This window comes from Chinchilla lanigera, unplaced genomic scaffold, assembly GCF_000276665.1.
Source record: "Chinchilla lanigera isolate Chin_1 unplaced genomic scaffold, ChiLan1.0 scaffold00133, whole genome shotgun sequence".
Lineage (NCBI taxonomy): Eukaryota > Metazoa > Chordata > Mammalia > Rodentia > Chinchillidae > Chinchilla > Chinchilla lanigera.
The window spans coordinates 305,655-318,104 of NW_004955534.1; the positions used below are offsets into that span (position 1 = coordinate 305,655).

General features: G+C 45.5%; 1 protein-coding gene across 7 annotated transcripts in view; it reads left to right on the forward strand.

Moving 5' to 3' along the window:
* Window positions 1-1,036: 1,036 nt before the first annotated feature.
* Window positions 1,037-12,450, forward strand: part of Sept6 (septin 6) — a 75,109-nt gene continuing 63,695 nt past the window's right edge. For 3 of the 7 annotated variants that reach the window (XM_005410437.2, XM_005410435.2, XM_013507706.1), the window contains exon 1: window positions 1,046-1,509. In XM_005410437.2, the coding sequence (XP_005410494.1) occupies window positions 1,480-1,509 (30 nt within the window). In that variant the 5' untranslated portion in view covers window positions 1,046-1,479. Of the gene's footprint in view, window positions 1,510-12,450 lie in introns of all 7 variants that reach the window. The other 4 variants (XM_013507703.1, XM_013507704.1, XM_013507705.1 and 1 more) reach the window with 4 other exon arrangements.

Genomic DNA, 12,450 nt, shown 5'->3' on the forward strand with positions numbered 1-12,450 from the left:
GGCCTGCCTCCCACCCATGGGGGGTCCTTCTCTGAGACCAGGGATCCTACCCTTTCTGGGAGAGCAGTGTCCTGCCCACTTGGGGCTCCATCAAGCCAAGTTTGCTTGGATTCGCCTGTTACAGGGAGCTAGCAAGGGGCCAGTCCCAGGGAAAAGGGGAGGTCACCAGGGCTGGAGAGGTGTAGAAGGGCTGGAGCAAAGGAGACAGGTGAGCAAAGTCCTAGCCTTCGGGGAGTTTCATCTTATGTCCAATGCTGGCCACCTTGTTCCCGGTGGAATTAAAATTAAACGGGAATGAGAGAATGTGTGTGTGTGTGTGTGTGTGTGTGTGTGTGTGTGTGTGTGTGTGTGAGAGAGAGAGAGAGAGAGAGAGAGAGAGAGAGACGACAGACAGACACAGAGACAGACAGAGACAGACACAGAGACAGAGGGAGACTGAGTGAGTTACATTGGCGGCCGCTCCCCACCACCTGCCCCTCAATCCCGTTCCACTGAACCACAGAGCTGGGAACCTTCAGTCTCTCCTGACACTGGCCCTCGGACCCAACGCTAGAAGAATGGGCAGTCTGAGCCTGTGCTCTCGCCAGTCATCTACAGCTGGGTTGAAGAGAGGAGGTGTGAAGTCTGTTTGTGTTAAGTACCCAATGATGGCGAGCTCAGCTTCGTGAAATTATAGTATCCGAAGCTTGGGAACCCCAGGGGGGCATCCTAGGACCCTTGGTCTCGGTCTGCACAAGTCACAGCTTAGTTGTGGGGCAGCAGCGCGGCTCCCCCCAACCGCCCCTTTTCTAATCTCCAATGCGGAGCTGCAGGTGCTGCAGCCGCCTCCCGGAGCCTCAGTAACGCCCCAGGGCCAAGGAGGAGGGTGGACGGCAGTAGAGCGTTGAGACTCCAGCGGGCCCGCCGGCGCTCGCATCCAAGCACCCTGGGATCTCGGTGGAGAGCAAGAGGGGGTCCGGGGATCCAGGCGGAGGGAGAGGAGGACTGCAGCGCTCAGCCACTGAGCTGAGGCGGGAGGGGGAGAGGCAGGGGCTCCCTTCCAGCCCCGGGGTCTGGGGACTTAGGGATGTGAGAGAGAGCCGGGGGAAGGGGGTGTGACAATTCAGCAGAGGTCGGGAAGTACCACGGAGGCCAGTGGCGGGGGGGGGGCAGAGGACGTGGTCACCGAGGGGAGCCCCCGCCCCCCTTGGTAGAGGCCTACCGCTGGGGTTGCAGGGAGAATTGGAACTGGGCTCGCTGTAAAGGGAGGCAGCGCGTTAAATCCGCCCCCTCCCCACACCCTACTTCCGAGGGGGTGGGCAACAGACGGGAGGTTGGGGTTGGAGAGTCGGCAAAGGGGCCCCTCCCTTGCACCTCCCCCCACCGGACTTGGTCGCGCCCGAAGTGTAACACTTTCTCTTTGTCGAGAAGCTCTTCTGTTTCCTGTGCAGTAGCTCCCATTGCGGCGCACCCGTGGCAGCCCTGGAGGACGCAGGAGCGATGGCAGCGACCGACATAGCTCGCCAGGTGGTGAGTGCAGGGCTTGGATGCCAGCGCCTGGGCCAGGGCCGGGGGAGTACCGAGGAGACTTGGCCGCCGTGACGGCCACCGTGAGGGGGGCAATGGGCAGCACCCAGGAGCCTAGGCGCGGCGGGACTTTGGCTCTCGGGGTCGGCGGTTGGGTCCCCCAGCCTGGCGTGGAGAACGGTAGTGGCAGGCAGGCGGGCGGGCGGGGGGCTCTGGCAAAGCCTGCGAGCGGGCAACTCAACTTGCCTAGCCCAAGAGCTGCAGTAAGCGCCACCGCCTCCCTCGCTGCAGCTGCGGCCCCGCCACTGGGGCGTTGCCGAATGAATGGCTGCACAAACCGCGAACAATCCCCACCCCAGTCCCTGGCCCCCTTGCCTGGCCTCGGCCCTGCGCACAGCTACGGGCTGGAACTCGGTTAGCTCAAGAAGAGGGACAGAGGGCTAGGCTTCGCCTGGGGCTGAAGGTAGAGAGTGTGAGGGGGGCGGGGAGGTGACTGCTGGAGTAGGGTTTCTCCATATGCATTACATATGTGACTGCGTCTGTGTGTCTATCAGTGTGTGCGTGTATATGAGCACGCGTGCGCCCTCGTGCCTTCCCTTGGCGGGCTGCAGTGGTGCCCTGCTTGTGTCTGTGACCCTAGATGAGAGTGGGTTCACCTCTGTGGTGTATATGGGCGCATCTGAATGCCTCTGTGTCTACTTGTGTTGTGTCCCGTTTGTGCGTCTGTGTGTGGTGCAGCTCGCTGGTGTATAGGTGGCTGGCTGCATCTTTTGGCGTGTTTCAGAGCAGACCTCTGGAGGTCTGTCTCAAGTGTGTGTTCAGTGTAAGTGGACTTGTAAGCTAGAACCTGTGGAGCTGGCTTCTTTTTATGGGGACTCAGGAAAATAAAAGTGAGACTTGCAAAAGCAGTGTCATCTCTTTTTGTTGGCGACCAACTCTGGAAAAAAATATTCATTTAAAAAAACGGAAGTTTTCCAGCCTTGGGTGTGCAGAGAAATCATACTGAAGTGACCTGAGGCTCCATGTTTGTTTTCTCAGGCCAGAAGTTTGGTTGCAAAGAGAGGTGATTCCTTTTGAGGGGGACAGTCTAGCTTTTCTATTCATCCTTGGGCATCTGGGGTTTTAAGAAGTCCACCGGCACAATTGAGACAGGAGAGTGAGGCGGAGGTAGGTTAAATCCTGTGACACCAAATACTGCTTCGTGAAAATCTCGGAGTCACAAAAAATAATGTTGAAGCTTCTAGCTTACTTATTTAGAGAAATAGTCCATGCAGTGCAATTTCTGTGCAAAACAAACGCCTGTAGGTATTTGGTGTAATTGAAATTTATTTGTTTTTAAAATCTGAATTTACAGTCCGATAGTATTTTCTTTGTAGGATGGAGGGATTTATTCCATCTCCTGTCCCAGTCTGGAAGGTCAGGATTATTTCTTTGGAACCTCCCTCACCACCTGCATACCCCAGCACAGAGCTCTTTATGCAGTGTGGAAGGACAAGTTTTAGATGCGAGCCAGTGCCCTGTGATGATGCAATATGAGAGAATTTTCTTCACCTCTAAAATGGGCACTGTGGTATCTATTTCTTTAGTGTTTAGAGAGCTTCCCAAAATGCTTCTGCTCCTTGTTACCTGCATTTTAGAGATGGTATAGTTTAGTGAAGGAATTAGTTTCTTGGACTATGCTTGCTCTATCTCTAGTGACCAGAAATGACACTAATGATTTTTCTCATCAGATAATGAATTTGCATTGACCTGTCCATACAGTCTCATCAGTCTCCATTGCCTAGATTAGGATTGCAGGACAGATGTTGTCAAAGGGAACATTCCGGAAGGCTGTTTCCCCTTAGGCACAATTTAGACAATCCAGAGATCCCTTTTGTTCTGAAGATGGGGACTTAGGGGTGGTTTAGGGCCACTTGGTTTGCTTTTCATGGCTCCAGCAAGCTCTGGCTGGCATTGCCCATACTGTACACTGAAGAACGTAATTGTATGCCAGATTCTGAAGCTGAAAGAGCAGCCCAAGCACTTGAGACCTTGTTATGGTGATAAATGGGTTTCTGGGAAAGCTGACGTCATTCTCCATGCCTCCCTCCCCCAAGCCAGTGAAGCTCTTATTTATGTGTCATTTGTCTCTCTGTTCTCTTTTGTGTCTGCGAGAAGTTGTAATTCACTAGGGGAAGATAGAATTAACTCAAGAGACCTTGCGTGGCTGGTTGCTGCTGGTTTCTTCCAAGCAACATGCATCTAGGTTAGAAAAGAAACTTGTGAATAACTGAAGTATGGCTAGTTTAGGAGTTCTTTTTAATAATCTGAGACATGGTGTCACGCAAGTAGCACCCCGGTGTGTGTGTATCTGTGTGTGCATGTGTGCCAGAGGCAGTTGAGAGTTACTGTGGCTAAATATCCTTCGCAGTTATACAGGCCTGAAAATCGTTGGGTAGGGCCTATATTTGGGCATGAATGCAACTTGGAAGTTCAATTCTTGTGTGCATAATTCATTTTCATCCCATTTGAATGAACACTGCAAAGGTTTCTGTATGACAGCCTTGTTTTACCACCATGTCCATGAGTATTTATTTGTTTGACAGATGTGTCCAGCATTATGGCTAGCCTTTGTCCACTGTCTTACTTTTTCTCATTGCTGGGACAAAATACCCAACACCCAAAGTTAAAGGAGGAAAGGTTAATTCAGCTCACAGTTTGTAGAGGTTTCAGTCCATAACCAGCTGGCTCCGAGGCAGGGTGGCATGGCAGAGGGCATTAGTGGAGAAACAATTCATGGCAGGCAGAGGCAGGAAGGCCATGAAATAGCAAGCAGCAAGCAACAGCAACAACCCTCTTTCTGTCGCTTATATTTAATCCAGGCTACTCGGCCTTAAAGTGGGTGGCAGTCACACCCAGGGCGGGGCACTTTTAATCCTAGCATTACACCATGAATCAATTTCAACATTTTTGATCCCAGCATCACACAGCCTAGATCCAGCCACCTCCAAAAAGCCCAAACTATGACTACATGAGGCTTTGGGGGGACATCTAGATATAAACCATAAGATCAACTATACAAAAAAAAAATAGTAGACTTATTTCATGGCTTTTAAGCTTCCAGTCTAGTTGGAGAGGCAAATTGTGGACACTGTGAGATAATTAGAAAACTATTGAAGATCAGTGGGGTGCCCCACCACCCACTTACTGCCTCTGAAGTGGCTTGGGTTGCTATTAATATGTAGTCTGAAGGTTACGTGACTCATCCCAAGTAGCTTTGCAAGTCACAGGGCAGGGTCGAAAAACCACCTCTGCTGTCTCTTACACTGAGCTGTTTCTTTCAATATTGTGTTTTGGGGTCCTTACTGTAAGTGCTGGCCCCCGGAAAGAATAGTCTGGTTGAATCTGGCTTAATCCAGTCCCACAAAATGAACAATGCTGGTTTCTCCAGAGGCCATCCAGGTAGTGGCATTCTCCCAAATGAAAAAACTTGCGGAGGCTAACTTTGCCCTACAGAATTACTTGGGGCTGGCCTGTGGCCTCTATCTGAGAGCATTTGCATGCCCTTGAGAGGAAGATTGCTGCTGTACTCTGGTCTTCCTAGCAAATGGTAGTTACCCTTTGATTCCCCTTGAAGTGCCCTGCCTCAGCTGACCCTACTCACCAAAGGTAATATTATACTCCAGGCAAGGGAAACAAAACCCCAGTATTAGCTGTAGCTCTCCTGGGGATATAGAACTGAAGAAAGTTTACATGGCTCCAGATATTAAAAATTTTTGACTCTGAGTTGAGAGCATCTGAACAACCATGATACTATCTTCCAACTTCTCTGTGTTTGAGATTTTTCAAAATAAAAAGTTGGAGGAGCATCACAGTGCCCCCCAAATTCACAAAGCCCCTTCCCTCAAGGAGTGTGCAAATTAGTGCCGGGAAGTAGACACAAATCCTCATGTCATTATTATTGTGCTATGTGCAGCACACAGAGTTCCTGCTTGCCATGAGAATCCATGACAAGGGGACCTAATCCAGCAGAGGATGGAGGCGGTAGGTGACAGGAAAGGTTTCCTGAGGGCTTCAAATACAAAATAGGTAGGTATGAAGATGGGTGAAATCTTACTTCTGTCCCAGGGTTGAGAACATTTCATTTGTTAATTCCCCCACTGCTATTTTCATTCATTTCTTCAACATTTATTCATTGGTCACAGACTCTGGCAGGCCTTGTGCCGGGTTCTGGGGATATAATGGTGTCTAGGGCATGTAAGGACTCTGTCCTCTTGGAGCTTCCAGATGAGAGGCAGAAATAAGCCCTCTTTCCTCTTCATGTTCTAAATCCTGGAAATGTGTGTTAACAGTGTGCTTATTACAAAGCTGTATCACAGCAGAGTGATTCGTCTGTGTAGTAAAATGAGATTTCAGTCTTCAGTCATATGCATAGCATTTACTTTGTGGAGTCTCTACTTTAAATTTTCTATTAATTGCTGGCTTTGTTACCCAACATGCCCCCTCCCTTTGTGGGCTATAAGGAAACAAACCCATTGTAGTTGCCTATGCAAAACTAATTAGGAAGATGAATCCTCTGGAAAAACGTACTCCAAAATGAAATAGGACTCATTTCTGAACTTGCCTGGGTTTCTAGGTTATTGGAGCCATGGTTTAATGTTAGCACGAACAATTGAGAGGAGCTTTTAGTTGCATGTATGTTACAATCACTTTCAAGATAGCTGGAAAGAAAGAGGGAAAGAAGGGAAAGGCATGGGGCCATGGAGCTATATAACATGTTTCTTTTCACTATCTTCAAATACTATATGATTTTGTTTTTCTCAATAGCTTTCTGGACAAGTCTTTGCTTTTATTTAGGTTTTTTTTTTTTGAGACAGGTCTCATGAAGTTGCCCAGGCAAAGCCTGTATTTATCGTTCTTTTGCCTCAGCCTCCTTAGTGCTGGGATTACAGGTGTGCACAACCATGCCTGGCCATGGACACATATTGTTCTCTTCATTTTATGCATACAGGAGACCAAGTGACTTAATCTAGAGTGTAATTTCTGGTCAATAGAACACCTACCAGGTGACACAGATTTCCTTTTTAAAAATGTTGGCCTTTTCAAAATGCTTCTAAGAAATTAAGATTCTGCCTCTTCCCTTTCTGCTCCCTGCATCCTCCAGCATCCTCACCAGGGTCAGAGAAGAGTATACTTGGATAGTTCAGAGACTCTCTGATGTTAAAAAGATTCTCAGCTTAAATCCAATATAGCACAGTCACGGGTTGTGTGGGTTTTCTTTTTTTCTCTCCATATTGCTTTAAATAAAAATCTTGGAGCCACCAGCCATGTAATGATGGATTATTTTAAGTAACAACTGGAGGGGGGCAGAATAAATTAGAAACACAGACCCTTCCTCCTCGGTTTGGCAGGAGGAGGCTTCTGCTGCTGGGATTTGAAATCGTGGGTTTTTCGGCTGCCTGCGCAGAGGAAGGAGGCCACATGCTCAGGAGGGTGAGAAACGTTATCCTCTGCTCCGGTGTCTTCTTATTAGAGGCAGCCATCTGCTGAATTATGCAGGACACTTTCTCAGCTGGCCCTAGAGTTGGGTCATCCCTTTGACTAGGAAAAGATTTGCAGGCCTTCTCAGGGACAGGCCTCAGAGGGTTCCGGTTTCCGCTGCCAGGGCTCTCTCTGACCCTTAGCGTAAGCCCTGAGGTAACAGGAGCAGACCTCTGCTTTCACAGCCCTGATGAGGTGTGAGGCAGTATTTGGTTTCCTTCCACAGGAGAGGCCCCCACCTCCGAACACTGGCGCTGAGGCAGGAACTGGGTTTTTTCACATCCCCATTAAGTGAGAACAGATGGAGGCAGAGGCAAATTCAGGCTCCCCAGAGGGCAGTTGGGCATTCACCCAGAGGCCTATGGGTAAATCTTTTCTTTTCTTTTTTCTTTTTCATTTTCTTTCTTTCTTTCTTTCTTTTTTTTTTTTTAATAGATTGGAGGTAACAATAGCTAGCACACCCAGAAAACCCAGAAACATCCTGACTTGAAAGAATCTGCCTGGCTTTTGTGGCAGAGTTGACCAATGCTGAGCAGGGGTCACTCCTGGCCTGAAGTGGAGATATTTTACCCAGACAATGGCTTGTTGAGTTAGGAGGCTTGTTAGTCCTGGGGTTGTTGGGTAGAGCTGGGCAGCTGATCAGGCTGAGGCAGAGATGGGAGTCAGAAGAGAGGGAAAAGAGAGAAAGAACTAGGACGAAGTGTGGAGAGGAGCCAGGCCCTCTGTAGCATCAACTGCCTCAGTTTCCTTCTGTTGACCAGAGCCACCTTGGTGAGCCCATAGGCTCTGACCTTTCTCATTCAATGAGCATCGAGCCACGAGCTGCCTGTCCTGGAATTTTTACCAGCGTAAAGAAATACAGCTGCCACTTAAGTGAGTTTTTCCATTTGAGAGTGATAGTCGGCTCAACAGGGGCCTGGATCTTAGCACCACTGTATCACTCAGGGCTAGTCACTTCCTCTTGCTGTGTCTCCATTTCCCCTTTTGTAAAACGAGTGGGTTGAATTAAGTGATCTTTTAGGGCGTTCCCACTGTATGGTTCTTATGTTTCCTTGTTCTACAGTCAATTTCTTTTAGATCTTTGCCTGCTTCTGCTTCCTAATGAGGTGACAGAATCGAACTCCACCCCTTCCCTACTTTGACTCCTTCCTTGAGCTGGGTGGGGAGAGAGTTGTAGAGAAGGCAAGCCTATGCTTTTAGCTCAGCAGGGTCTCCGTAAGTGGAGTAGAAACAACCCTTTGGATTTATTGTCTGTCTGTGCAGGTATATATAGCTGTTGTCTTCCTATAAAGGTACATGACAACTGAATGTTTGTCTATTGAATCCCACTTTAAATGTGCTAGGAGAACTGGCTATTTAATGGAATCCTGCTGTGGATCCTTTTATAGAATGAAAAGCCACTCTGGAATTTATCTTGCGTATTTAAATCAGTTTCATCTATTGACTTTGCCAAAAATGGGCCTTCCCCCTGTACTGTAGGAATGGTCTCCCTTGTGCTTCCCCAGGGTCCCTTAAGCTGCTCCTCCACTGAAGGACGTTTCTGAATCCCCTTGAACCCTGCCAGCTTTTTTTTGCAGACCTTATTTCTCCTCAGGATGCCCCCGACATTCCCCTCTCTGAGTACAGGGCATTATAACTACTGTTGCCTCTTAGTTTGGCTTACTTCAGCACAAGGGAAATTCTGATGTTTGATGTGTTGGGTGCATTGGAGGTTTTTACTTTTTTTCAAACTTCTGGGAACTTATAGGTGCTTTTGTGGTTCTTATGGCCACACTGGATGGAGCAGATGGGGCTATCATAAGCCACTCAGTCATTTTATCAGGACTTTTTACTACATATTTCAGGGTATATGATTTAATTTCTGGTTTGCATGAATCTATAAATTGTACTGTATAGTTATAAGTTATATATGTAGCAATAAGTTATAATAAGGAGAATAATAGAGTTTATTGTATCATTAGTAAAATAAATATCTTATATACAATAAAGCTGCCTGGAAACTAAAAGCTCTGCTTAACCAAATTTTCTGCTTGTACATGTATGAAGCACTTTTTGGTTGTAGCTGAAGATTTTCCTAAAATATCTGAGTCACTTTCCTGCCCAGGAATATAGAATTTTAAAACAAAACAAAACATTTCAGCCAGGCACAGTGGCACATGTCTGTGGTCGCAGCTACTCTGCAGGCTGAGGAATGAGCAATACAGGCAATGTAACAACGCATTGTGTCTAAAACACAACAGGTAATTTTTTCCAGATCATAAGATAAAAATATGCCTATTGTAGAAGAGTTGGTAAACACAGAAATATACCATTTATAAGCTTTCTACCGAAAAGTAACCACTGTCCTCAGGCATTCCTCCATCGCTGGGATGATCCTGCAAGTTTTTGTTTTGCTTTGCTTTGCCTAACAGCATTTAGTGAGCACTTCATGTCTTTAAATATTCTCAGAAAACATTTTTTTTTTTTTTTTGGTTTTTCTCCGGTACCAGGAACCAAACTCACGACCTTGTACTTGCCAAGCAGGCGCTTTTGCCGCTGAGCTAAATCCCCAGCCCTTCAGAAAACATTTTGACCAGCTACTTAATATTCCACCGTGCATCAGTGAACTGATGAACTGACTTCGAATACCTTGGAGATTTCCGTGATCTCTCAGAGGGCAGTATTCAGGGTTAGGGATGGGCATGGACAAAGGGAAGGGGTGAAGATTGAGCTTACTACCAAATGACTGATGAGGCTACTAAAGGGAATTCCACTTCAGTGCCTCTGTCCTTTGCTAGCATTTGGATGCAGAGGGTTAGAAGAGAAAGTTGAGGGAAAGCCAAGCCTTGGGTAATGGGTTCCAAATGTTTTACAAAGATGACAGCTACTACCGTAGCCACACTGGCTGTAAACGGAGGCAGGAAATTCTCTATTGACACAGATGGGCCCTCAGTTCCCAGAGGCCTCAAATCCTGCTTACTTACTCTACTACAGATGTTGGAAGAGGGGCAGGGGCAGCAGGGGACAGTGGTTGCCTACTTGGGTGCTTCTGGGAACTCTTTATTTTCAGAATAACAGCGATGGGAGAAAGATATACAGCTGGAGGCACCATAACTTGTTCTTCTTAATATGAACCTTACGACTGTTCAGTTAAAAATGAAATTGGTGTGTCCTCAGGGGAGGAGGTGGGAGAGAACAATAAGAGCAGTGCTTCTGCTTGTGATGTGAAATGTGGTGTAACGTATTTGAGAACCGCAGGTGACTGCGGATGAGGAGAAAACAGGAAATGTAGCTGGGGACACAAGAGGGGGCTCTCTAGTTCTCAGGAGCACTGTTTCATTTCACCTTCCTTTTAGCTCTTAACTCTGTGCATTCTAATTACCCCTCCTGTAAACCTGGGGAGAAAGAACTCTTCTTTTTTATGTTAATTTTTTTTATTTTAAAGAGAAAAAAATAAAAATAACAATAAAACAGAATTTCAAAACAGATTAGTAAGACAGTTACAATAATTCACACGTTGTGTACTGCCTTCGTAGTAGTTATTCAGAGTACATGATATAGGCATGATATTTTGTCCAAACAATATTAGCACTAACTTTTCTTTTCAATGAACTAAGAGAAACTAGCTGTATAACTATCTTCTGTATTTTTCCTTTTTGCCTTCCTTTCCCCTTTCCCCCATCACAGTTTGTCTTTACTTTTGAACAGTTTCTTCCCAATTCACAACATCTATTGTACACTTTGGATCTTATTTACTCGTTAAGTTTCTCACACTAGGGAAACAATACAATGTTTATGCATATGGGTCTGATTTATTTCATTTATGAGTATGACCCGAGTTGCATCCATTTACCTATAAAAGTCTCCACTTTATCCTTCTTTATGGCTGAGTAGTACTCCATTATATTAAAAAAAAACCTTATCTTTTTTTAGTCCATTCCTTGGTTGGTGGGCATTTGGGTTGTTTCCAAGATTTAACTATTACACATGCGCTGCTATAAACATGGGTGCACATATATCGCTGTGGTATGATGTTTTAAATTCTTCTGGGAAGAAACCCAGAAGGGGAGTATCTCGGTTGAATCAGACCTGTAATCCTAGTTTTTAAATTAAACTCCATACTGATTTCCACAGTGGTTGCACCAGTCTACACTCCCACCAACAGTGGACAAGTGTTCCTTTTTTGCCACAGCCCTGTCAGCATTGATTATTGGTTGAGTTATTGATGATAGCCATTCTTTCTGGGGTGAGATGGAATCTCAGTGTTGTTTTAATTTACATCTGTCATATGACCAATGATGTTGAACATTTTTTCATGTATTTACTTGCCATTTGTGTTTCTTCATCTGAGAGGTGAATATTCATCTCAGATGCCCATTTTTGGATTGAATCTTTGAATTTTGAGGGTCTGATTTTTTTCAATTCTTTATGTGTTCTAGATATAAGTCCTTTGTCTGAGGGAAAACTGGCTATAATTTTTTTCCTATTCTGTGGGTTGTCTTTTCACTCTGTTGGTGATTTCTTTTTTGTGCAAAGGCTTTTTAATAAAGTGAGATACCATTTGTTGATTCCTTGCAGTATTTCCCTTGCAGTCTGGGTTTTGTTCATGAAGTCTCTGTACACCTGTGTCTTTGAGATTTCTGCGTATTTTTCTTCCAGTAAATTTAGTGTTTCTATTTTAATATTTAGGTCTTTGATCCATTTTGACTTTAGTTTAATGCATAATGAGAGACATGGGTCTAGCTTTTTAGTCTTTGGCATGTAGAAAGCCAGTTTTTCCAGCACCATTTATTAAAATCCTTCTTCCAGTGAACATGTTTGGCTCCTTTGTCAAAAATAAGGTGGCTGAGTGTGTTTGAGGATGTGTCTGCATCTTTTATTCTGTTCCACTGAGACTTGGGTGTGTTCTTTTGCAATACCATGTTGATTTTTATCACAATAGCTTTGTAGTATAAATTTAGGTCTGGGATTGTGATGCCTCCTGACTTGCCTTTGTTGCCCAGAATTGCTTTTGCTATTCTAGGTCTTTTCGGGTTCCAAATGAATTTTAGGAATGTTTTCTCTAGATCTGTGAGGTATGCTAATGGTATTTTGATTGGGATTGCATTAACTCTGTATAACAGTTTTGGGAGTATGGCCATTTTCACTATGTTGGTTCCTCCTATCCAAGAGCAAGGGATATCTTTCCATTTTCTGATATCTTCTTCAATTTCCTTTTTAGTATACTGCAATTTTAGCTGTACCGATCTTTTACTTCTTTAGTTAGGTTGGTTCCTAAGTATTTCATGTTTTAGATGCTATTGTGAAGGGTGTGCTTTCCGTAATTTCTCTCTCTACAAGTTTGTTGCTTATGTACAGGAATGCTATTGATTTTTGAGTGTTGACTTTGTACGCTCCTCCACTGCTGAATTTGGATATTAAATCTACAATTTTTTGCTAGAATTT